This window comes from Lynx canadensis, chromosome B1, assembly GCF_007474595.2.
Source record: "Lynx canadensis isolate LIC74 chromosome B1, mLynCan4.pri.v2, whole genome shotgun sequence".
NCBI classification, from domain to species: Eukaryota; Metazoa; Chordata; class Mammalia; order Carnivora; family Felidae; genus Lynx; species Lynx canadensis.
Genome location: NC_044306.2, coordinates 82,423,386 through 82,450,461, shown reverse-complemented (window position 1 = coordinate 82,450,461; position 27,076 = coordinate 82,423,386). Strand labels below are relative to the sequence as shown.

Here is a 27,076-nt window from a genome sequence, read left to right as displayed (position 1 = left end):
AGTACCTGAACACTATATGTATTTTTTTAACTAAAATAATAATAATAATAATAATGTTCCTATGGTGGCCAAGTATGTATATTTCAACTCTAAGATACATTCAGATTACCTCCAGTCTTGCAAATCATTTATAAATAAGCCATTGGGAACAGATACCATCTAAATCTTCTGAAGAGATGTGGAATGATCTTTATCAAAACTATGTGGTGAGCCTGGTGCTAAATAGAAGTATAAATGTGCCTCTCCATGCCTGCAATTTTCTGAAGTCTGAAAGTTCTCTGAATGATATGGAGCAAGACAATACTTCCTGTGCATATTTTAAATGTACTCCTCACCTGGTGAAAATTTAAGACTACACATGCTGTATTTCAAAATTACATTCCCTTCCAAAATCTTACTATTTTACAGGTCAGTTGAATTTGAGGATGGCTCCGACCTCTCTATTGACTGTAATCGCTATCTTATATTCAACTAGCATGTTGGAATGTACAAAGTGATTTCACATTCTTTGATTATCTGAGCAACCTTACGAGAGGGCAGAAAGATAATTTACTAAGAAGTTTTCACTTGCTCTGTTAAATAACCAAGTAACCCCTTTGAAAGGATTCTTGAGTGTTCTGCCCTGTTTCTTGGTGGTATGTTAGCTTTTGTGTATGTTTCATTTAAAAACAGGTGAGAAATACCACCTCCCTCATGTTTAAATAATGATTTATTTAGTTATTTTAACCCCCCACTTAACTTACAAAAATATTTGGGTGCTTAACATTGAGAAGGACAGGTATATTAAAATTTTTAAGCAGGAGAAAAAAGAAAGGAGCACAATAGTAATGGAGAGAAAGAATAAAAGAGGTTTGAAGGAGAATAGAAATATTCTACAATGGCAGTCATGGGCTTACAAAAGCTAATTGTGTTCATCTCATCACATACCCGTCAGTGACATCAAGTTGCCAGTTTGAAATTGGCCATGGTGAGAGTACTTATACCATGGACATATACACAAATCAGGAATTTCTTTTTACAGATAGTTTATCAGCCCATTGCCCTAAAACCTAAATTAATTTTTGTGTTAAAATAACTGAGATATAACCTTCATTTTATTCCCTTACAAAACTTTGGAAATTTAAGTAGAGCTGTTTAAATAATGCCTCAAGCCATGAACAGAAAATACAATCTATCCATTGTTTGTTCATTTCTTCATTTAGGAAATAGTTGGTGGGGCAATGTAACATAATAGTTCACATTATTTGTCCTCCAATCACAGACAATCTCTGCTTTGCCACTTCTTGTTGTGCATTTTGGACAATTTACTCAAATCCCCTATGCCTCTGTGTCCTTCTCCAGAAAATAAAGACAATGATAGAATAGTATTAAACTCTAGAGTTGTTATCAAGTTTCAACAAGATAATGCTTGCAAATTGCTTAGCATGGTCTCAGGCACATAATAAGAATTCAGTACATGTTACCTTCTATAACAAGGCTTCCACTGTAGATGAGATCCTTTGTAAGAAACCAGAAATACCAAGATGAGATCCCTGCCTTCAAGAAGCTTACAGTCTAGTGGAGAATTGTTCTGGTTCCTAATTTACATATCTGGCATTTTGCTGTGTCTAACAAGGTAGCTGCCCAATATTTTATCTGTTTACAGTTCGATCTAGAAATGTGTACATTTTCAAATCTAAGGTCTAACAAGTATTAAATCTCTAGGCTGTAATAGCAAAGCTTAGTATAGCTCCAATTTTTTTTAAATTATCATTTGTATTCATTTTTAATTCCCATGAATATTACAGTTTTTGCCAAACTCTTGTTAATTTATTTTCATGCAGCCTAAACACACAGCATAAGAGCTGTGCTTTCTCTAAATGTTTACAACATCTCTATAAATTTTCCTTTTTCTAAAAAGCATTTAGGGCTAGGATTTTGTTTTTGAGAAGAATTTATACTTTTTGTAGTTTTATTATTTTTCTATTATTTCAAATAGATGCTTCACACAATTTAATTTTATTGAAGTACTTCTTTTTCTTTTAGAAAAGTTGTTTTGGAAAACTGAACTTTGGAATACCATAGATACCATTATCCTTTGACACATATTAAGACAAATGGTCCCTAGTGTTCAAGCCATTCCCTGGCATCATGTTGGATTTCTTGAGCAGCGTATATTACCAGTTCTACAGCAGTTCACGACTGCCAGGACAAAATAAAAGGTCCAAGTCCATCCACTATCTAATATGCCATACTGTATCAAATATCATGGTTAAAATAGGTAAAAAGCTTAGGGAAAAATAGAAATATGAAACACCATTCCATCTGACAGATGTAAAGTTTATATAAAATCATGTACATCCATAATAAAATATTATGACCATAATAGTTTTTAAGTATATAATTGAGCATTTTTATACGTTTTTCCCTGTAGGTGTGAGACAGCAAAAGAATATTAGTATTTGGACTAAGAAGCAACTGGGAAGCTGGATTTCTAGAAAAGAACCATTTCTAGTATCTTTCCTCTGTGTAGGTCATAACTTAAACCCAGCGTGACTGATTTATTTTGTTTATGTTTAAAAAGAGTGGGGAAGAGAATTGTTGAGGAAGGTTAGTGGTCTAGTGGTTTCCATCCAGAATAGCTCCCATTTGTACTTTTTTAGTCTGTTTTTGCATTCGCTTCAGAAGACAAAATGTACCATCCTAAGCATAGATGCAACACGGACCAATTGCTACATAACAGAAATCATACACCTCACAAAACACTTCCTAAAAACTCTGAATTGCTGGGTAACCTCCAGCAGCTCTCCAACTTCATTTGAAACAGGACAGACTGTTTTCTTTGTCAAGGGAGTGTGGCGGAGATGCGCTTGGGTTCTGCAAGCATTTGAGAATTGTATATAATTTCTTGGAGAACTAGAACAGTGAGTAAATATGATTAAGCAGAAATGAGGCTTCAAAGAGACAAGACAGTGCCTCAAAGAGCATATAGTTATCATGAAACCAAGAGAATAATTGGAATGAGTTAAGGACATACCTAAAAGAAAAGCCAAATCTGGGGAAAAAATAGAGGAAATTTTAAAGAAAAGGAGCAAACTAATACCACAAGTGATAGTTCCTCAGCACGTTCTGGCTAGTTTCATCCCCAGAGAACAATGAAAGTGAGGAAAGCCAAAAGAGTGAATAATAAAATGACACAAGATATTTTATAAAAATGTGAATTTCCAAGTAAGATTTGCATGACTGGAAGACTACCAAATTTTTCCTGACTACTCTCTAACTTCAGATTTTCAATAGAGTTGATCATGATCTCCTTCTCCCCAGCAAGGAGGATGGGCTAAAGAACCTCCCAGATTTTTTCTGGAGTGTTTTCTGACACCAAATGAGAAATTTTTTCCTCATACTAACCAATCATCCCAACACCAACTGGGTGTCCGACAATTCACTTCAATTCTGATGCTAGCTATAATAGCCCAGACAGTACTGATTAAGGGCTTTGTCCCACAAGACTTCCTCCACTTCAGGTACCAGTTGCAAATAGGGTGCCTAGGCTGCCCACATTTCTGCCCAGCTGACTATAAATTCAGAGGTTCCCATTAGCCTCCCCTCAGGCTTAATAACTTACAGAACTAAAAAAATTGCTTTACTTACTATTGCTGGTTTATTATAAAGTGTACAACTCAGGAGAAGCCAGACGGGAGAGATTCATATGGCAACGTATGGGGGAGGGAGATGTGGAGCTTCCTGCCACCCTCCCAGCACCTCAATATGTTGACCAACCCAGAGGCTATCTAAACCCTGTTGTTTAAGGTTTTTATGGAGAATTTATTATAGATGACTGATCAAATCATTAGGTGTGATGATTAGATCCTGTGTGGTGGTGTTTGAACTCAATTTCATCTCTCTCCCTTCCCTGGAGGTTGGAGGTTGGGGTGGGGGTTGGGGGTTGGTACAGTTGGGCTGAAGGTTCCAATCTGCTAATCATGTTTTTGGTTCCTCTGGCTACCAGTCCTCATCCTGAAGCTATCTAAGAGCCTGCCAAGAATCCCTTCATTAGCATAGACTCAGGTAAGGTTGGCAGGGTTTATTGTGAATAACAAAAGACACCCCTGCCTACCCTTCCCATAAGCTAACTCAGGGTCCTCAGGGAATTGATTCCTCTTATAAGACCAAGTTAGACTTTTGAAACTACTGAAAAGCAATGCTTCTCATCTTTTCCAAGAGTTGTGAAGAAATTAACACTTTACAGTATGTTTCAAAACTTATGAACAAAACAAAATAATAGTTTTAGTGAGCTTAAAATCCTCTAGTTAGTAGAAATGGTTTGTCTACATTTTATTTTTACCTTCTTTGCATCCTGTGATTAATACAGCAGTTTTGCTCATATATGCCCACATGTTACCAGGTGGTCTTCCCCTTCTCTTCCTCCTCCTCAACTGTGAAAGGTGTTCTCACTTCATTTTGAAGGGTGTTGGTTGTTCTTTCATTATTAACAGCTAAGAGAGAGTGCTTGCTGTGATAAACCTTTCCTTAAGTATCTCTGTGAACTTGTACATGAACTTCATTTGTCTTCTCATTCAGGATGTTCCCAGTAGGGCACTGCCAAGATGAGTCAGGTCATAAGTTCTTTCGATCCTTTTTTAAAAACTGATTAAAATATCCATGTAGTAGGCAGAATAATGGCCCTCACCAACAGGTGTTCTTGTCCTAATCCCTAGAATATGTTACTTTACACACAAAAGGGAATTAAGGTTGCAACAGAATTGAATTGCTAAATGGCACATAGGGAGATTATCTCGGATTACCTGGGTGGGCTCGGTGTCATCACAAATTCTTAAAAGTGTAAGAGGGAGTAGAGGATGTCTGCATGGCGCCATAGGAGAAAGATACATCCCTTTAACTGGTTTTTGAAGATGGAGAAAGGAGGAGACAAACGAAGGAATGCCAGATGACTTCTAGAAGCTGGAAAGCAAAAGGAAATGGAGTATCCCCTAGAGGTTCCAGAAGGAAGCACAGCCCTACGGACACATTTATTTTAGCCCAGTGAGACCCATGTTGGATTCTAACTTACAGATTTTAAGATCATAGATTTGTGTTGTTTCAAGCCACTAAGTTAGTGGTAATTTTTTTACAGCAGCAATGAAAAGTGAATACTTCTGGCATTGTGTTTGAATGAAGAATTCTCAAACTAACCTATTTCTCATTTCTGAGCTGCAAAAGGTTCTAGTCTAAAAGAAGCAAAGGAGGGGCCCATGTTGGTTTCCAAGTTCTCTTGTTCCTTTCCTGGTGTGCACCAACAAAATGTAGACATGTGAATAACAAGTAAAAAGGGAGCTGGGATGATCAGCCTTGTAATAAAAGTATATATTTTATAGGGAATTAAAAATAGCTTCAGTCTATCCCTATGTTAATTCTCAGAAACTTCTTCCTTATTAAGAGAACATGAATTCTACCAGAGGTCCTCATTCATACCTGTGTCATGGGCATAAAATAAATTGGAAGATGGTCTTACTATTTGCAGAAACTCTACCTGATATTCTTCAGGTAATTTAGATATCATAAAACCAAGCTTTTTTCTTTTCCTTTCCAAGTTTTAGAGTGGAGAAACCTGAGATGCTAATATACTAATTAGCCTGTGTGTCCAAAGTTACCCAGAATATGTATTTATTCCTTTTAATACCCGTTTTTTTTGGGCCATGCACCTTTATAATAGTGTAGCAGTGTTTAACTGTCTCCTTTGCACCCCAAAATCAGCATCACAAAGAAGTATGGTGGGAGTGAAACAGCTAAAAACTTACCTTGTTATCTGACTTTGTTATCTGCTTTCATGTATACTGTAAGCTTCCAAAGGACAGAGATTGGTTCTTATTGGTCGTCTAGTCTTGTCCCTAGTGACAAGTACAATGCCTAACACATAGTAGGTATTCAATGAATATTTGTTGAATGAATGTTAAATACAGACTTTTTTTTACAAAGATTATACATAACAAGGCATATCTTGAACTTAACACTGCATTATTTAGTTTAATTTACATTTCATTGCTTTCTCAATACCATAAGGCCATTCTGTAGGCTACCAAGCTTGAAGCTAGTCACTTGCCAAAGAGTCACTAAGAAAAACTGTGCAGAAGTGAGAAATGGTGCTTCTAGTTCAGTGTTACCCAGTCTTGTTTCCTAAAATATACAACCCTGAGAAAGGTTAAGGCAAATTTTAAAGATAGAAATCAGAAAAAATTAACTTTAACCACATTGAAAGTATGAAGGGACTGTTTTTCTTAAAAATCAATGAGAAACCATGCCCACCATTTCTCTTAAAAAAGAAAAAAAGTGGTGCCTGGGTGGCTCAGTCAGTTAAGCATCTGACTTTGGCTCAGGTCATGATCTCGTGGTTTGTGAGTTTGAGCCCCACATTGGGCTCCACACTAACAGTGCTTGGGATTCTGTGTCCCTCTCTCCTTCTCTGCCCCTTCCCCACTTGCGTGCATACACATTTTCTCTCTCAAAATAAACTTTTTCTAAAAAAAAGAAAAGAAAAAATACTTTCTATTATAATCATTTTACCATTACCTTTCTTTTTCCAGTAGATACTTCCCTTTTCTTCAAAGAAGAGGAATATTAGTCAACTGGTTAGAACTTTGATGTGTTCATCAGGGAAGAGTGTCCCAAAACTATAGGACTAGATCTGATCTTGTATTTACATTAAAGTCGTCAATACTCTCTGTTTGGAGTTTTTGTCTCTTTTCTGTTGACCCTGTGAAATTGCTCTGAAAGCTGAACGATACCTAGAATGGCAGTTAACTACTCATTTAAAGTCTCTAGGAGAATTTTATGATTTACTCTGAAACATGGGTCAATCTCAAGGTTTTCAAGTATACAGGGACATTATTTTCAAATCATTCACCTACCTGTGCTTGGTGAGGGGCTGTCCCAAAGTCGGTGCAGTTTGAGAAGGCTGAACAAAGGGGAAGGAAGTTCCCAATGGTAGCCTAGGATGCTTGGATGAAAAGTTTCCAGCAGTTAACTTTAACAAAACAAAAAAGGGCACTACGCAAACAGAGGGAACACTGAAGTGTTCTTTATAAATTACTCGGAGCCCATTTCTAGCATTCTAGCAGTGGTGTATGTTCCTGGAAGTGCGCACATAGTGAAATGCGCACATAAAGCATTCGGTATTAATAATGAAGTACAAAGTATAATGTGAACGTTTTGATAAATCACTGCTTTTTACATGAGTCAGGATAAGCATTTTGGACCTTGGCGAATGTTTTCAAAAGTATAAGGTTAGAAGTCAATGTGTTTTTGAAAGGAATGGCTCCCTAGACCGCGACTCTTCCATTTGCCGTTCTATTAATTGTTTTTCTCCCTTTTTAGCCAGCTTGGCTGAACTAATCACTAGAGGTTCATTCTCCCCAGATGCTCACTAGAAACAACTTGATAATTTGACATTTCTGGAAGGAGTGCATGATTTTTAATTCCATAAAGCGACACATAATTGAGAGGAGAAGATGGGGAGTAGTAAGAAGAGAGTCAGTAACATGCACACAAGGGCTTCCCCCTGAGCCTGGACAGCTGGTCTGTGGGTCTGCCCTGCCTCCAGGCTCCAGCGCTCAGGATCTCAGGCTGGGCAGTTTCCTGGTGAAGACTATCATTGAAGCCTCCCATGTCCGGTGGTGTTTCTGGCCTTTTGGCCTCAAATAGACCCTGCCTCAAAATTAAACCTTTCATGCCCAATCAACATATTTCTCCATATAGATCTTGAAAAATCACCCAGACCTCAAAGATAGGTTTGCATTTGTGAGGAAAATCATGATGTGTCGGTAACATACTTTAAACAGATGATCTAATTCTGATGGCCAACTCAAGGTAAATGTTGGCCTGTCGATACTTTAATCTCCTAACGGTGGTGGTATACACCCCCTCTTCCCAATCTCTGAACATTTAGGAGCCATGTTATGCTACATAGTTTACAAAGCTAATTTTGAGATACACTAGCATATTTATATCATACATTAAATTTTTTTATCAGTATCGTTAAGAGAGTGAGTATTTCTCTGAAATAACTTAAGAGTAATTAGTCATGTGTCTAAGAGCCAACCAGATCACTAGCTGACTTTAAAATACGAAATCATAGGGGCGCCTGGGTGGCTCGGTCGTTTGGGCTTCCGACTTCGGCTCAGGTCATGATCTTACAGTCCGTGAGTTTGAGCCCCGCGTCAGGCTCTGCTGACAGCTCGGAGCCTGGAGCCTGTTTCAGATTCTGTGTCTCCCTCTCTCTCTGCCCCTCCCCTGCTCATGCTCTGTCTCTCTCTGTCTCAAAAATAAATAAAAACATTAAAAAAATAAAAAATAAAAATAAATAAATAAAATACGAAATCATATGTAATATAATAATTAAACAAATGTAAATCCTACATCCTAAAAACTTCAGAATTACTGACTTTTAAAAAAATTGTTTTCTTTTCATTTATTTTCTTGTAATTCAAATGTCTCATTACGTTTCTATATTTGGCACCTTAACAAATGCCAGTGATGCCCCCACATTTATTTATGTGACAGGTGAATCTTTAAAGTGAACAATTACCTTCTGTCACTTGTGGATTTGTTTAAATCTCTTTCCCTATCTCTCTATAGTGCATGAATTCTACATTCCTAATTCCTGAAAAGCAGTGAGTACAGTTCTAAGCCATGTTGCTATCCAACTCAAATTGTATCTCAGATGATTTGATTAAAAACTATAAAAGAACTGCTTTCAGCAAAAGCTCCTTATAGTGGAACGCAAATATTTGTGAAGTGGGTATGAAGTACTTACCCTGCACTTCAGCTTTAAAGTGAAATACATTCGGAAGAGGAATTAATCACAAACTAAATCCCACCCCTCAGCTTTCTTATATATCCATCAAAGAGATTTAAATGTGCTTTTCTACAATCAATTCTTAGTCATGCATCCCAGCTTTCAACATCTCATAAGAAGAGATATTTGCTTAATGAAGTTATTTAAAAAAGCAACATCAAATCAATTCTAAAATCACTCTAAGAAAAAAAATCACTCTAAGATCATCTGAAAAATAGAGGCTCATTTTCATTCATCACAGTCATTAGATCCATCCCCTTCAATGAGATTGTTTTGATTAAAATTAATATTAAGCATATTGTAGCTTACAAATGAAGAGGTTGGCTTTTTTGACATTTCAATTATGCTTTGGTAGTTCTGGAATATTTGCATCCACTTTCTTATTTATACACTCTTAAAAGTGTTTCCACTTTGGATGGCATCTCTCTGAAAGCAGTTTTTCTCTAATCCAAGAGATAAATCAAACAATGGTTATTAAAAATGAGCTTTTATACCTACAACTTAAAAAAAATTTAATGTTTATTTATTTTTGAGAGACAGAGAGACAGAGCATGAGTGGGGGAGGGGCAGAGAGAGAGGGAAGGACAGAACCCAAGGCAGGCTCCAGTCCCTGAGCTGTCAGTGCAGAGCTGGATGCGGGGCTCGAACCCACAAACCACTAGATCATGACCTGAGCTGAGGTCGGACACTCAGCCCGCTGAGCCATCCACTACCCCCCGCCCCATGCCCACAACTTTAAATTCTTCAGTCCATGTAGAATCCCACCACACACAGCTCTGTGCTTCGGTAGTAACACATGGTCTTCTGGGGGAGAAGAGCAAAAGAGTGCTTCCATTACCAAGCATAAACTTGTGAAGAAGTTGTAGTGTTCGAGACTTATTTCCCTCCTGTAAGATTTCCAAGGGGTAACTTCTAGCTGTTTGCCTCAGGAGACGAGACAGGTAATGAAGTAGCGGGGGTAAGGTGATGTCCTAGCAGTTGCTTCATTTCAGTTTCTGTGTCGTATTCTTCACCAGTTTGGATAATGCCTCAGACTACAGAGAAAGCCCTCACTGGCTTACTAGAATTTGAACTTTTAAGTCTCTGATCTAGATAATTTCAGATACTATAATTTCATTATAGAAATTCCGGGACTACTTGTGGGATAAAGCAAATGCTAAGACCATATTGAGTTTCATCAAGCTGAATTAGCAGGAAAATAAAGATAAAATGCCTTTCTATTTAAGAACATAATGATGTTTTAATTGTTACAGCATTTGGCATGCCTAATGTATACAATCCTTGACATTCATGTAATAACAAAGAAAGTTGTTTGGGATTTTTTTTTTTTTTTATTTCCTAGTGTCCCCTTTCCTCTCTAGCATTTCTCCCACCCCCGTCCCAGCCCTGGTGTTTAGCTCCCCTCCCGTTTCTCCATCCTTCTGTAAAGAAAAGCTCGATGCTGTGAAAGGGTACGTGTAAAAATACCTCCTTCCTCTGTAGATAGGCCAAGGCTGCTTATTACCTAGTTATGATGAACAGACCACCATCGTTGTGACAAGTGATGTAGATGCCTCCAGGGTAAAACAAAGGTTTACATATTACACAAGCAATTTAACTGTTTTCTAAACATATTGCCAAGACAGTGGGAGTTGGCAGCCCACACTGTGTTTTAGGTTTGGGAGACTTGGATTAGAAGTGACTGCTGATTATGAACCTTTTTATTTGTCTTCTATGAGCTACAAGCAACCTAGTAACCCAGCAAAGAATCACAACAGTTAAACTTGTCCTCCTAGCTTCCCAAGATTGCATACACAAATCACTGGACAAAAGTGGTGTAGGGGTCTTGTGCACAGAGAGCCACACAAGACAACTGTCTTGTTCTAACCCTTAAAGAGTTCCGCAGAGTGAAATGTTTCATGATCTTTTTTTGTGCAGTGGGCAAGGAAGAAAAGAGTTTGGGCAAAGATTATCCAGAAGAAAAGAAAGAGACTCTTTTGGGGTTCCAGTTGAAACACAATAAAGAACATAATTAACTTCACAATTCTTTGTGTTTTTCATTTGACTGCAGGGAGGAGATGAAAGAGGTCTGCTAAGCCTCGCATTCCATCCCAATTACAAGAAAAATGGAAAGCTGTATGTGTCTTATACCACCAACCAAGAACGGTGGGCTATCGGGCCTCATGACCACATTCTTCGAGTTGTGGAATACACAGTATCCAGGTATCACTCACTACAATGCACTGAGGCATAAATATTTTTCAATCTTATCTTCTCATTATCTCTTCCTAATTATTTTAGAAACAAAAGTGACCGTAATTAAACCACAATCTCCACCTTGCTAAAAACCCCCTATGTGTCCTTAAGGAGAATTGAGAAAAATGATAGCTTTGGCACTTTTCCTCTCTTATCTTTCAGCTTAGGTGCTACTTCTGAAACTTAGAAAATAACGTAATTTTTCAGTAGTTTTTATTAGTTCCATTTCAAGCATGTTTCCTTATTTACGTGCCAAGTGTTTGCTCCCCTAATTTGTGTACCATTTTTACCTTCTAGTGGATTCACCTAAACACCTTTAACAATCATGGTATTGTTTCCTCCCCCAATGTAGAAAAAATCCCCATCAAGTTGATTTGAGAACAGCCAGAGTATTTCTTGAAGTGGCAGAACTCCACAGAAAGCATCTAGGAGGGCAACTGCTCTTTGGCCCTGAGGGCTTTTTGTACATCATTCTCGGTGATGGGATGATCACACTGGATGATATGGAAGAAATGGATGGGTTAAGGTAAAAAAGAAAACAAAACCAAAAACGTTCCCCTTGATGTTCAAATGTCTTAAGTGTCAGACGGGGAAAAAGGGTCAGAGCGGTGAGTTAAGAGCTGTCTTTGGAAAAAAAAAAAAAAAAAAGAACCGTCTTTGAATTATGTCTCCTTGGTTAAACATTTAACTTTTCTTATGGGTGTTTGCATTTGTAAAATGAAGAAAAATTCAGTAATATGCTGATGATATTTTTGGAAGTCGCTATACCCAGATGCTCTAGAATGCATCAGCGCTGCGTGGTTTGCACAATACACAGGCTGAACGCACAAAGTCCAGTGGCGCTTCTGGGGGCGCAGAAAATACAGGGATTGGCAAAAACTAAGGAACAGCTGCAAAATGTAGCACGCTACTGATGCTGCAGTCCTCGGCCACTACTCAGCTGTGTCAAGGTGCTGCCGTTTCTGTGAAACCAAACTGCCCCGGTTTCCTTTCCCCACGATATGGAATTCATAACTTTAATAATTTTGTCTCAAATGGGGGAATGATTCTTTTGACTGTGGAGCGACCTTCCCACATTTAGGTTAGGTAAACTATGTAACAAAAGCAGAAAACACTGACCCTCTTTGTCCAATTTCTCAGTGATTTCACAGGGTCGGTGCTGCGGCTGGACGTGGACACAGATATGTGCAACGTGCCTTATTCCATCCCCAGAAGTAATCCGCACTTCAACAGCACCAACCAGCCCCCGGAAGTGTTTGCGCACGGCCTGCACGATCCAGGCAGGTAAGAACACGACCTGCCCCCCTCCCCCACCACCCCGCACCTGCTATAAACCCGAGCCCGGCCGGGATTCGGGAACTGGAAAAAGAATGAGGGGGGCCAGGCACCGAGCAGCCACGGGTGGTGTCCAAGGTTGCACCTGTAAAATCACACCAGCTCATTATCTCAGTACTCTTTCTTCTATTAATGTGTGAAGCAGATTGAGACGGCAGATTAGACATATGGAACAGAACAAATTCATGGAGGAAAAGTGCCTTAAAGTTCTAGAGTGTTGTTTTTAAACACTATTGGACTAGTGTAATGATTAAGAGTTCCGTTTTTCAGATTTAGATGATAAACTTTTTAATTTTTCTCCTTAAACCCCTCTAAATGAAATTTTCCACACGCACTGAATGGGGGTGGTAACAGCTTTTGAGGATGCTGTCATGATTATGTGCAAATCTAGAAAAAAAGCAAAGTAGAGTGCCCGACACACCTGATAAGTTTTAAATAAATTGTGTTTCTTATTACAGCTTCACTTAAATATGATGATGCAGTATGAGTTTGTAAGGAGTTGAGCTCAATGTTCACATTTTTCCACCTGAAAAAAAAATTATAAGTAGTAAAGGAATTCATACTGACCGTTTGCTACAATGAACTATAAAGAAAGGAACACTGAGATGTATGTAGAGTGAGAAATTTGGGGTACACTTAAAAAATGCTATGGAGTATAATATAGCAATTCTGTGATGAAAGCTTCATCCAATCTGTGGTCTCTTATTCATACTATGGGATATTTGGCCACATTCATTCATTTACTAGCTAAGTTATTATTGCTATTTAATGTTTATTGAGTGTTCACTATGTGCAAGGTGAGTATTTCTCGAACTTTTTATTTTTATAATCCCTCATGCCCTTCATCTCCCCTCCATCAAAGTCCAAGTCTACAGTTCATTTCCTTTTTGGCATCTCAGCAGATCTTAAAATCTGTGCGACAGGGAGTACTTACGGTGGGTTCAGGATGTGGAGGAAACTGTCACATTCCATTCCTATAGCTCAGAACTCGCAGATACCACCGCAAAGCAGCACTTTGAAGTTGAGCAGCCTGAGTCACCACAATCCCACTGGAGCTTTCGTGCAACCTTCCAGGGGTCCTGGACCCTCAGTGCAAAAACACAGGATGAGGCACTTTACAGACCTTGCATATGGCAGGATGCCTATGCTGTAGAGTCTTACCTCCTCCGGCAGCAGAGAGCTTAAGGGAAACTGCACCTCCCTTCAAGAGTATTTCAAGCAGAGAAAGATTTAATAAAGCAGAAAAGATGGGGCGCCTGGGTGGCGCAGTCGGTTAAGCGTCCGACTTCAGCCAGGTCACAATCTCGCGGTCCGGGAGTTCGAGCCCCGCGTCAGGCTCTGGGCTGATGGCTCAGAGCCTGGAGCCTGTTTCCGATTCTGTGTCTCCCTCTCTCTCTGCCCCTCCCCCGTTCATGCTCTGTCTCTCTCTGTCCCAAAAATAAATAAACGTTGAAAAAAAAAAATTTTTAATAAAGCAGAAAAGAAAGTAAAACAATTCTTGGCTAAAAGTAAAGCTGACTTGTGTTAAGTACCTTGGGGCAGAGTGCTGAACTCAGTATCTTACGCACATTATCTCATTTGTGACATTTAGCAGTACTCTGAGGTCCTGCTGACATTAGATACCACTCTTTTTCTTTCTTTTTTTTTTTTAAAGACTTCAATTTTAAAGACGGCAACATTGGGCAGAAGGTACAGAGATTTCCCACATGTCCGCTGCCCCCACACATGCCCAGCCTCCCCATTAGCAACATCCCCACCAGAGTATTCCATGTGTTACAATGGATGAACCTACATGGACACATCATTATCACCCAAAGTCCAAAGTTTACATTAGGGTTCACTGGGGATTGTATGTTCTTTGGACTTGGACAGATGTATAAGGACCAGTACCCATGTGTACCCACCTCTTTTTTTTTTTTTTTCTGAAAAGAAACTAAAGGTTAGAAAGGTCAAGTGGTTCCCAGTGGACATAGTATTCAGACAGAGGTAGGCCTGATGGCATCCGGCATCTCCACCTTTGGGAGACCTGGCCTTTTCTTCCAGATTTGTTCTTTTCTTGATAGAAAGTGGTCAAACCTTCTTTTGTCATAGTTCCTCCATCTTAAAAAGAAAGGCAAGATGGGAAAATGTTCTCCCCATCCATGGATTTAGTTCCACCTTAAGTCACATCACGTCTGTGTCATGTTCCCTGCCAGGCATTGTACTCTGTGAATCGTTGAATTAAAGACAATAAAGGGACTGTTGCCACGGAACAACTAACTCATCTTTGGCAGGTCAGGCTTAGAGTTTCCCTATTATGAATGGGATCATTTGGATGCAACAGTTTTTATTTTGTGGCTGTTATTGTTGTTGAGATGATTGCTGTGTGTGACTCTTAACATGTCTTAAGCCCCAGAACCTACTCCCGGGTTGTTTTGTTTTCTAGTTTATTTAGTAGCCCCAAAGATTTGGTTTGGTTGTTAAGTCATTAATGTATTTTGTTGACCTAAAGGAGTGATTCTCAATGGGATTATTTTGCCCCCAGAGAATATTTGGCAATGCCTAGAAACATTTTTGGTTTTCACAACTCTGGAGGAGGGGTTCATGCCACCGACATGCTGCTAAACGTTGTACATGCTCAGTACAGAACCTCCTCCTTCCAGTTTCCCGCTCAAAGAATGGTCTGACTCAAAATGTCAAGAATGTCAAAGTTGAGAAACCTGAAAACAAAGCAACACTGTTTTCCACATTTGTGAGAACTTCAGAAGTAATTATATTATACAGCTTCATTCTTCTCGCAACCCAAACTCCACATGCCCAGTCCCTCATTGACTTAAACAGTCAACACATATTGAGCCCCTTTGATATTCTTGGGTTTGAATTAGGTAACAGAAACACAGTGATAAAGAAGTTGGAAGGGGTCCCTGCGCTAATGGAGTTGACAGTTGGTGGCTTAAGTCATAGAAATATTCTAACCCCAGATTGGGGGTGACATGAAGACACAGTCAATATAACATAAAAGACTTCAGTGGTTGTGGGGACCAGCTTTATTTTATACCTTACATTGTAGTGCACGCTTTGCAGCTTGAGCTTTAGAATATAGCCATTCCATGTAAAAACACAAAACAAAGACCAAAACGAAGTCTGTTTTGTGTATTGCAGATGTGAGTTGCTGCTGCTGAAGGTTCTCCTACCTTCCCAGCATATTATATATGCGATAGTCCTTAATAACAGCACCAACAAATGTTTCAAGTCAGTGTGTATGTTCATACTAGCGAGAGATACCAAGGAATATTAGGAAATATTCTCCAGAGATCATTTAGCTTCAAAAGAGTGAACAAACAAATCAGGATGTTTCTGCTGAGGATCCAAAGGAAATAGCCCATAGGGTCCTTGCCAGCCCACCAAGGGGTTCCTCTGTCAGGAATCTCCAGTCTCAGTTTAGAAAATACCCTGGTAGGAATTCATGGATGTCTCCTTTTTGTTATGCAGATGTGCTGTTGATCGACATCCCACTGATATAAACATCAATTTAACAATACTTTGTTCAGACTCCAATGGAAAGAACAGATCATCAGCCAGAATCCTACAGATAATAAAGGGGAAAGACTATGGTAAGTAGAACATAATTTGTTGATTTGGCTTTAATTCGGGCTTTGTTTTACTTTAGCATATTCATTGAAGAGAAAAGGATTTCTACAAAATGAGCTTTTGGGAAGGCATAAACACACTGACCCAACAGTGGTAAGCGAGTAAATTGCACACGTTTTTAAAGGTCCAGTGACTCTTATGAGCCCCAGGAATTCCACTTGGGTAATTATCTTTCCAGTGGATTAAACTGTGCTCTGTAGGTGCAAAAAATTTAATGGACCTTCAAAAATTAGCTGTTTATATTTTGCTCCTCTGAGAGTCAAGATGAGTAACTTCTAATATAAGGCAGAACTTGTCATAACATCTTATATACAGTGGAAAAAAACAAGTTAAAGGTAAGAAATTCCTCAATCCCCAATATTCTAGTCTCAACAATTAGAAAAATTGTGTTTCAAATAGTAATGTAATTTCTTTAAGATACCCATTGTAGAAGAAAACAAAGTAATTGACATGTAAAAACATGTTATCTACCCACGTCATGAAAATGGAATGTTTAGACATTACTTTTACTAACATGATTACTAGAATGTTTTAGAGATATATATACAAAATAAAGTTGGATAATAATGAAGTCCAAAAATCTTAATATTTTTCAGTGTTTTATTATTTACTCTTTTTGGAGGAAGCAATATATCAAAATTATTATGATTCAGGGAACACAGTAGATTAAGATTATTAAATTGATTGCTTCTTCTATTTACTCATTCAATACAGATATTTATTTAGCACCAGGAATGAAGCAGCTGTGTTAGTTCATGTGGTATTCAGTTATTTTACTTTATTTTTTTTTCAGGTATTCGTGTGTGCGCGCACACACATCTTATAAAAGCCAAACCAAAGAATAATGTGGTTTGGGAAAAAAATCTCATGAGTCACTAGTTTGATGGAATTTTGGCTATATTTGTAGATTAAACTAAATTCTCTAATCACATTAATTGGGCCTCAGCTGAAACTGGCTACAATATTGATAGCCTTATATTTATGTTTTCAAAACACATCCACAGAATCCCCTCACAATGTATACATATATCAAATCACCACAATGTATACTTTAAATATTTTATAATTTTATTTGTTATCTTTACTTAAATAAAGCAGAAAACAGAAACGAGGACAAAATAACCACGTGTCAGTACTGACTACATGCCAGCCCCTGTAGTAACATTATAAATTTGATTCATTTCATTCACGGAACAACTCCGTGTGATAGGCACTATTATTGGCCACATTGTACAGATGGGGAAACTGAGACACAAAAAGGTTAATTATCATACAACGTAAGTGGCAGGGCCTGGATTTAAACCCAAGCTGATGGACTCCAGAGTTCATGACCTGGAAGTTATGCTTCCTTGCAGTGCACTAGTTAAAACTTAATCTTTCCTACTTTTTATAATATATTCACCCTAATTACATGGGAAGGGACAATTACTTTAAAATTACTGTCTCTCCACCAAAGTTTTTGCCTAAAATACTGCCTGTTGATAGTGACTTATTTGACATTAAGCACATAAGTAGCAATTTTCAGATTAATTTGCAACTGGCTTTAGATCTTTTCCATTGCAATTAGTGTACATGAATTCAAGTATATAATGGCATGCAAGGAAAGATTGAGATATGTGACTATACACATGTAATTTTAAAAAGAATGGCTGCAATAGACTTTGTTAACCATACAACTCTATAAACAAAACTCTTTAAATAGTTTAAATGAAGATATTACTTGAGTGATAATGTTTTTAAATATACAAATGCGGTTTTAAGGACCTTTTATTTCCGTTAAAATATGAACTCTCCAACATTTTATATAACTTGACAGAAGTCTGGATTAATTTACTACATATATGTAGAAGCATTTCTACAAAAAAAATCAACACAAAAAATTATAATTTTTTAAAAGTCTTTGGTTCTTAAGTAAATAACCATGATTTCCAAAATATCCAGATTCTAATGTCACTGAAAATTTGGTATGTGTGACAATTATAACAGCAAAGCATTCACAGAGCATTCCCGTTTCAGTACGATGCACATGGAGAGTCTTAATATTTGATATGGTTTAAGCAACGGGAATTATTTCTACTAAATATCTACAACAAGGGTTCTGCTTGTGTACTGTGGAACATACTTCAAATGTAAAATAAATGACCATAATAGTATTACTTGGCCTACATTACTTTTATTTCATAAAAAATATGTTTCATTTGATCTAATGTTACATTTATTTCTTTCCAGAAAGTGAGCCATCACTTTTAGAATTCAAGCCATTCAGTAATGGTCCCTTGGTGGGTGGATTTGTTTACCGAGGATGCCAGTCTGAAAGACTGTATGGAAGCTATGTGTTTGGAGACCGGAATGGGTAGGTTTCCTGGTACCATAATTTCATGTATCAAATGACATATCCATCAATTAGTGGGCAAACTGCCATAAAATATTCAAATGATTGTCTCCCTTTGGGGGTCAGGTCAGGTACACACATAAAGACTATTATTTTCTTTTAGTTCATTATCTATGGTGGTTTTGTTAAAGAACTTCCTAAGAGATGCTTTTTAAACAAATTTGATTAAATTCATAATATAATTTTTAAGAGCAGAGAGGTCTTCATATGGACTTTGCATATGATGTAAGCTTTTCCCTTCATCCTTAACATAAATTTACCATGATAATGAGTTACTTGAAAACTATTGTTATACACGAATTGTGCAAGTATTTTCCAAATTATTTGGAAATTGGAAGGCTAAGAATTTTTGTTTTTGCCATACTTTTTAGGACTTTTAACAATAGAACTCAGTTTGTCTTTATTGGTAAGAATACTACAAAGTTACATTTTAGCCTAATTTTTAGAGGTCACATTGTGGATAATTAGAAGGAACTCTATGATGAAACCCAAATTAAGAACCTTGTTTCCCGAGTCACTGGCATTCAGGCATATGGCAGAGCTGATATGCTTGGTCACTAAAAGGAACTAGAAAAGTGTACTGACCCCATGATCTTCCCCCTGTCCCTCTCTCTGATTAATAGCACAGCATGGAGTCTAGTCCTGGAGAGGAAGTATCATTCTCTGGATGAAGGGGAGGGCTTTTCTCATACTCAGGTACTTTTAGTGCCCCCCTCCAAACAAAATATTATCTTTAAGTACTTTCTCCCTACATGAGAATTTCAGAGTATTTGCACACATTATGGGCTATATTACTTTTCCTTTTAGAAGCCAGGTTCATGGCACAACAATTATTTATTGTGAACTTTATTCTAAGCCTTTTATTTATTTATTTTTTTAAGCAAACGCCTATTTTCACTGTAAGTTTACGGTATGTTTTCGTTGTAGGAATTTCTTAACCCTCCAGCAAAGTCCCGTGAGCAAGCAATGGCAAGAAAAACCACTCTGTCTCGGCAACAGTGGTTCCTGTAGAGGTTACTTTTCAGGTCACATCTTGGGATTTGGAGAAGATGAATTAGGTACTGTACAAACCATTTCTATTAAGTTGCTTTCTCACTCCCTTGCCCAAGAGGCTTTGTTTTAATAAGAAGAACAATCTTGTCCTCCATTTGCTGACAATGGTAACCTGCAGCAAAGATGACCCACTGTGGAGGTTAGAGATGGCCCGGTCACGTGTTCTTTCCCAATGAGCTTTCTTTTAAAAAGCTCTTTGAAAAAGCTTTCTTTAAAAAAAGCATCTTTTAGTCTTATCTCCACTTCAGAAATATAAAAGTAACAAAGCAGGAAAATGGAAGGCAAGAACAAAAGAGAATTTTTGAGACCTAAAGAGAGAAAATCTTAAATATCTACTTAAACTTTAAGTAAAGCTGTGTCATTTGTTTCTATTCTCTATCTGAAAGCCTTTCCATGTCTCTTGGAACAAATTTTTAAAAAATTGTTGCAATCTGAGTCTCACCTTATCCTCTATTTCTGATTTTTTTTAATCCATTGGGACATGCAATTTGTGTAAGATAAGCTGAAGTTTTAGATCTGCTTTCCAACAGAATAAAAATGATCTTCTGAATGACAATCTATGGGATAACACATAATATGTTTGTTCATATTTTATCAAAATGTATGTAACTTACAAGCAAATAGCAGTTGAAATTGGAATGCGATCAAAGAGAAAAAATGCTACTGATTTTAAATTATAGAGATAAACATAGCTTTCATAATGACACTGTTTAAAGGTCAGCACCCAAACAAACCATGGCTACTATGCTCCCCCAGGCTGAGAGATGAATTTTAGGTGTTAAGAAAGAAGAGTTGTGTTTCCCATCTGAATCCGAATATTTTCTCTAGAAGTCCAGCTTTGGTTTTATTACATCAAATGGGGAATTCATAAGTAAATAGTTTTATGCCATTCACTTAGTTTAACAAGGGACTTAACATGGATTTCAGAGCCACAGGAATACAATGATTTAAAGAAGAGAAGTCCAATCTGTTCTTTTTCTTGTTCCGACATTGAAAACATTTACAATTAATTTTCCCTTGGTATCTCCTAGCCCGCTCAGAAAAACCAAAGAGATACCCTTTTCCACTGAAATACTCTGTAATGTAATTTAAATTTCATTGGCAAACCCTGGTTTTAAAATATAAATGAGGATTAAATTGTTTGTGGCAGAGTTACAAATGAATATTTAGATGTTGTGACTGAATCATTCTGAGTTCCCCAGACCTTACTGCAAATGACTCACCATCAGTCATCCTGTTAGTGTCACCACCGTTGGTCAAAATATCCAAACATCTATCTGCACTTAATACTATGTTGGGAGTAGACCTAACAAATGAAGCATATACAATCCTTACTGTCAAAAGCTACAGCATCGTGTATACTTTATAATTAAAATTAAACTGGCTTTCACTGAATTATGCCTTAATGTGATACTCTTTGGCTTTAATTAAGAGCCCTATGGTGGTGCCTGGCTGGCTCAGTTGGGGGAGCATCCAACTCTTGATCTCGGAGGCATGAGTTCAAGCTTCATGTTGGGTGTAGAGATTACTTAAGAGGGCACCTGGCTGGCAAAGCCTGAGGAGCATCCAACTCTTGATTTCAGGGTCGTGGGTTCGAACCCCATGTTGGGTGTACACATATGTATGTGTGTGTGTGTGTGTGTGTGTGTGTGTGTATAAAGAGAGAGAGAGAGAGAGAGAGACATATCTATCTATATATAGTGTCAACTGGTAAATGCTTTGGAGAAAAGTCCCATTGTGAAGAGGGTTGGGAGCAGTGCAATTTTAAATAGTGCAGTCAGAAAAGATGATATTTACGTACAGACTTGAAGGGGGAAAGAAAAGCCAACCTAGTGGAGATCTAGTGAAGGACAGGAGGCTGGGACAACTTGGGACAGATGCTGTGACAGGTAGAGCCTGGAACAGAAGCTGAGATAGGAACTGAGTCAGGAGCCTGACGAAGAGCCTGAAACTGGGGGGGCCTCCTTAGACAGGAGACTGGCACAGGTGCTGCCTCATGTGTACAAAGCCAGGAGGCCACTGTGGCTAGGAAGGAGTGAACAAGAGGGTGAAGCATAGCACATGAGGTCAGAGCAATAAGGGGAGGCATCATAGGCCACTGCCAGGACTTACTTTTGCTCTGAGAGAGATTAGAAGCCATTGGAAGTACTGAAACAAAGGAACGTGATCCAACTCAAATGATGTAACTTGCTTTAAGGATTTTCTGTGGATGGTATATTGAAATTAAACATGGAAGAACAAGGGAGAAGCAGGGAGATCAGTTAGGAGGCTCCTGCCCTAATCCAGGACACACTGGTATCTGCTTGTTCTGGAATAGTAGTAGGATGTGGAGACAAGTGACTGAATTCTGGATGCACTGTGAAAGTAGACTTGTGAGACTCTCATAATCTTTTTTTTTTTTTTAATGTTTATTTTTGAGAGAGAGAGAGAGAGAATAGGGGAGGGGCAGAGAGAGAGAGAGAGAGAGACAGAATCTGAAGCAGGCTCCAGGCTCTAAGCTGTCAGCACAGAGCCTGGTACGGGGTTCGGACCCACCAATTGTGAGATCATGACCTGAGCCGAAGTCGGATGCTTAACCGACTGAGCCACCCACGTGCCCCAGAGACTCTCATAATCTTTAGGCAAGTGATTTTCTTGAGGCTGTGAGGAGATATATAGAGAGATACAGATACATGACATATACATGCGCATGCACATACACACATATACATACACATACATATATACATATGTACATACATACGTATACATATGTACAAATAGATACAAAAATAAATATAAAATATCCATTTATTGGGATATCTGGGTGCCTTAGTTGGTTAAGCCAACTTGGACTCAGGTCATGATCTCATGGTCTGTGGATGTGAGCCCCATGTTAGGCTCTGTGCTGACAGCTCAGAGCCCAGAGCCTGCTTCAGACTCTGTGTCTCCCTCTCTCTCTGCCCCTCCCCTGTTCACACTCTGTCTCACTCTCTTTTTCTCAAAAATAAATAAACATTAAACAAATTGAATAAATAAATAAAACAAAATATCTATTTATTTATATGAAATAATCTGCTTCGACAATAGGAAGTAAGACTTTATAATACTGTAAATTAACTTACTGTATTTCACTTTTCACAGGTGAAGTTTACATTCTATCAAGTAGTAAAAGTATGACCCAGACTCACAATGGAAAACTCTACAAAATTGTAGATCCCAAAAGGTGAGATCTCTTTATATTCCTTTAAGTCAAGTAGTTTGTCCAAGTTGTTTTAGTGTCTTCACATTGAGGATGATGAATTGCAATTAGCAATCAACAAAGATGAACACTTCTGCCTTGTCCATATGCCAAGTGCTATCCTGGGAGAACCCTCCACTCCAGTCTATGAGGGCTAGACTTGACCCTGCTGAACTTTATAAGCCCCATTGTGTCCACATACTCATGTCATTCTTGTTGCCATCGGAGAGCAACATTCGATTTGTGGAATCAGCATCCTCAGTTACACGCCAGAAGAGGACCCTAATGTGAAAGGTATTGGCTTTCATGTTGGAAGCAACAAACCTTCCTCTTTCTAGAAAACTAGAAACATATTGGCAGACATTATAGCTATTCAGTATGATTTTTTTTTGTCAGGTAATCAAGATAAGCTATTTGGCAGTTTCAACATCTGAGCCTCATTTCAAAACTATCTGGAAGCTCACAGCTGTCATGCAGGCTAATGTGACTAAACAAATGGAAACTAAAGAAATGTTGTCATTTACTGCAGCAAGAAGAAGATTTGATGTTTAATCTTCTATTTTTATTTTTTTAATGTTTATTTATTTTTCAAAGAGAGAGAGACAGAGACAGAGCATGAGCAGGAGAGGGGCAGAGAGAGACAGAATCTAAAGTAGGCTCCAGGCTCTGAGCTGTCAGCACAGAGCCCCACGCGGGGGCTCCAACTTGTGAACTGCGAGATCATGACCTGAGCCGAAGTCAGATGTTTACCTGACTGAGCCACCCAGGCATGCCTAATTTTTATTTTTTTAATGTTTATTTATTTATTTTGAGAGAGACAGAGAATATGAGTGGGAGAGGGGCAGAAAGAGAGGGAGAGAGAAAGTCCCAAGCAGGCTCCAAGTTGTCAGTGCAGAGCCTAACAAGGGGCTGGATCTCAAGAACCATGAGATCATGACCTGAGCTGAAATCAAGAGTTGGACTGAGCTATCCAGGTGCCCCAAATGTTTAATCTTTTAAATAACATATTTATCCCCCTTGCTCTTTTCCACCGACACATCACAACATTGTTATCTTGAATCATAATTAGTCAGTTCTTAATTTCATGGATAAGTCGGAACTATCAGAAGCTGATAAAATTATATACTGTCAAATAGATATTAGCCATGAGTTTAGAAATAACTGTTACAGAACCTAGGTGTCCTCAAATACCACTACTGTTGAATGCACTGTTGCCAGACTCTAGCTCCACCAGGGTGTGAATTTCAAAATCTTTCTGTATTAACTTATCTTCCTGAGCCCATTTGCGTATTTAAATTCCCAAATTTCACATCTCTTTAAAAAAATTTTTTTAATGTTTATTTATATTTGAAGGAGAGAGAGACAGAGAGTGAGCGGGGAGGGGCAGAGAGAGAGGGAGACACAGAATCCAAAGCAGGCTCCAGGCTCCGAGCTGTCAGCACAGAGCCCTACATGGGGCTTGAACCCTCAAGCTGTAAGATCATGACCTGAGCTGAAGTCAGACACCCAACCACCTGAGCCACCCAGGGGTCCCTCACGTCTCTTTTAGAAGAATAAATTCCAATATCTAAAAAGTTTGCTAAAAGCAAATTTACACTTTAAAATATTATCTGTAAGTTATAGTGTATGTTTTTCCCCCAGAAAACAAAATAGAGAGTTGTGTCCTCTTCCCATACCACAAAACACTTTCTTGAGAAAAATGTAAGTTAACATTGGTACTACAGAACAAAAAAAAAAAAAAGGAGTGATCAGTCCTAAATGGTCTCTTGGTGTATCATTTTCTTCCACGATAAGAGAAGCACCTATTTATATGTTGTAGATCTTTTCCTCCTTGGATGTGAAACGAATGTCCTCTTTGCGAAAAGCAAAGTGATGAATGAAAAAAAATAACAGGCACTTCAGTGGTGGTTGAAGTTGGCAATATTAAGAACAAAAATCAAGCTAACATTAATTCACAAAGTAAGCATTCTAATGATTCATAATGGTGTCTGTCTAGGGATTTCACTCAGATCTAATGCCCTTCGTTTCAAAATAGTCATTGTTATTTCATTAGGTTTGTCAAAGCTGATATGCTTTTACAAGCTTCCTGGTAGTCTTATAATGAATTCTTCCTCCTTCTCACAAAATCTTTCTCTCGTCATCTGGATTGTTTAGTCTGCTGGTGGTGAGCTGAGGTGAATTTTACACCTTCAATCCATTATTCGTGTCTAATTAGCAGGGTTTCCATAAGGGACCTTGGCTTTGTGATCTGAGGGCCTCCTCTAGTAGGGTGGTCTCAGAGTGACATACCTGAAAAGTCCTGACTTCTCATTACAGTGCCTGTTTCTGCTGAGTCCTGTCATGTGTGGGGCCAGGGTTCAGATGTGTGTTTGGTTTTCAGAAGGTGGGGGTAGTAACAGTCCCAAACACACTGTCCTTGTACACAGTCATGGACATAAATTTTAAGATTAAACCAACTATAAGAAAACAAATGTTTTCATAAACGTTTGTTGGGAGCCTCATGCTGTTTCAATTTGGATGCCAACGTTTATTATTATAGTATTTCTCCCTAGATGAGTTGAAGTTCTATAGAAGCAGACCCTTTAGTGTACGTGAATGGGATTATTTTAGAAACGTGAGCTAATTACTAGCTTAACATTGTTCAGGATGTCTGCTTGAGAGCCAAATTGTTTCTCCAAAACTTTTGAGAGAGAATTTGAAGAAAGAGCCTCATGAACTAAAGAAAACAATAGATAGACATTTCTTGTTATACCTAAAATCTAACTCAAATTAAAATCTTAGGTTAATTGTATTCTTGTGGAGGAGTTCCCAGACTTGTAACAATAATGTTTTCAGAATCATTACTTTCAAACAGCACTTGACTCATGGTCCTAGAAGAGAATAACACCAAATTATAAAATTTTTATATTCTATATTACATGTCATAGAAATTACATTCTTACTCACTATAAGATTTATGTTTTTTGTTTTTCCCTGCACATACACACACACACACTCACATATAACAAAGACGAGAGAGTTTAAAAACCATATGTAACATTCTTAAGTCATTTTGGCAAAACTAGATTAGGTTACAGCATTAACCTCAGTCTATAAGGACAATTTGGCCTAATGCTATTTGTTACATAAGCATTTACGTAAGCTTAAAATTATTTTACACTGGGCATCCTTCTCAGAAAAGGATGGCAAGATAACCTGTTAGAAAAATCAAAACTCATTATTTATCATTTAAAAACATGCAAATTCAATAACACTACAACCAGGTTTTCCTAAACGTTAACTAGAACTCAGGAGTCATTTAAGGGAAAAGTAGAGAAAGAATGAATTTTCCTTCATGTTAGAACATTGAGGGGCACCTGGGTGGCTCAGTCAATTAAGTGTTCGACTTCGGCTCAGGTCATGATCTCTCAGTCCATGAGTTCGAGCCCCACGTCGGTCTCTGTGCTGACAGCTCAGAGCCTAGAGCCTGCTTCAGATTCTGTGTCTCCCTCCATCTCTGCACCGCCCCTGCTGGCACTCTGTCTCTCTCTCAAAAATGAATAAGCATTAAAAAAGTAAAAAGAACATTGAACACACTTCAGGAATATTGTCAAAGTTGAACCACTTGCATCTTGTGACAGAGTGGAGTTAGGATCAAGTCAATACCAATCACCCAGCTTCCTGAGTCAACTCACTGGATCCCCAAAAGTCTCTAATATTGGGTCCTGCCTGCCCCATCTAGGGGACCTCCTTTGGCCAACAGTTCCAGAAAACAGATTTCAATACACTGAGTATAAGAGGTGGGCAATAATTTTAGTTTCACCAAAATTTAGTGCCATCTAAGACTAATCAAGACTAGGAACAAGTCCATCTTGTCAGGACACAGGGTCAACTGGTCTTGTCTCTGAATTTTCCTTACCGAAGGACCCTGCATGAAGTTATTTAACTCTACTGTGCCCCTTTGCTCATCAAGAGAGTACAGCTGATCATTCTGCCCCTTCCTCATTTCTGTGGAGTGCCTTTGAAGATAGTTAAATAATACATTTAGAACATAGTGAATTCTGTAGTATTGTTGGTATTCATCCTATGCATTCAAGAATTATTTTCATGTGGAGCCCTTGGCTGGCTCAGTCGGAAGAGCGAGCGACCCTTGATCTCAGGGTCGTGAGTTTGAGCCCCGTGTTGGGTGTAGAGATCACTTAAATAAAACCTTAAGACAAAAAAATGTATATAAAAAAAAGAATTATTTTAAGGTGATCTCTTCCATTTTCAGGATCTCTTCCCCAAATTGGGGTAAAGATGTTGGTGGAGCTTTCAAGAGCTCTTAATACTTAGTTTCCAAATGTCCAAGCATCATGCCCTGGTTGCTTGCTCTGAATTAAATCTTTTCAGAACCAAACAA

General features: G+C 38.2%; 1 protein-coding gene across 2 annotated transcripts in view; it reads left to right on the top strand.

The window, feature by feature from the left end:
- Positions 1-27,076, top strand: part of LOC115512202 (hedgehog interacting protein) — a 91,042-nt gene that overhangs the window by 47,629 nt on the left and 16,337 nt on the right. For both annotated transcript variants that reach the window (XM_030312998.1, XM_030312997.2), the window contains exons 5-11: positions 10,881-11,032; positions 11,418-11,591; positions 12,206-12,349; positions 15,872-15,993; positions 18,260-18,383; positions 19,350-19,480; positions 22,599-22,680. In XM_030312998.1, coding sequence (XP_030168858.1) covers positions 10,881-11,032; positions 11,418-11,591; positions 12,206-12,349; positions 15,872-15,993; positions 18,260-18,383; positions 19,350-19,480; positions 22,599-22,680 — 929 coding nt within the window. The remainder of the gene's footprint in view (positions 1-10,880; positions 11,033-11,417; positions 11,592-12,205; positions 12,350-15,871; positions 15,994-18,259; positions 18,384-19,349; positions 19,481-22,598; positions 22,681-27,076) is intronic.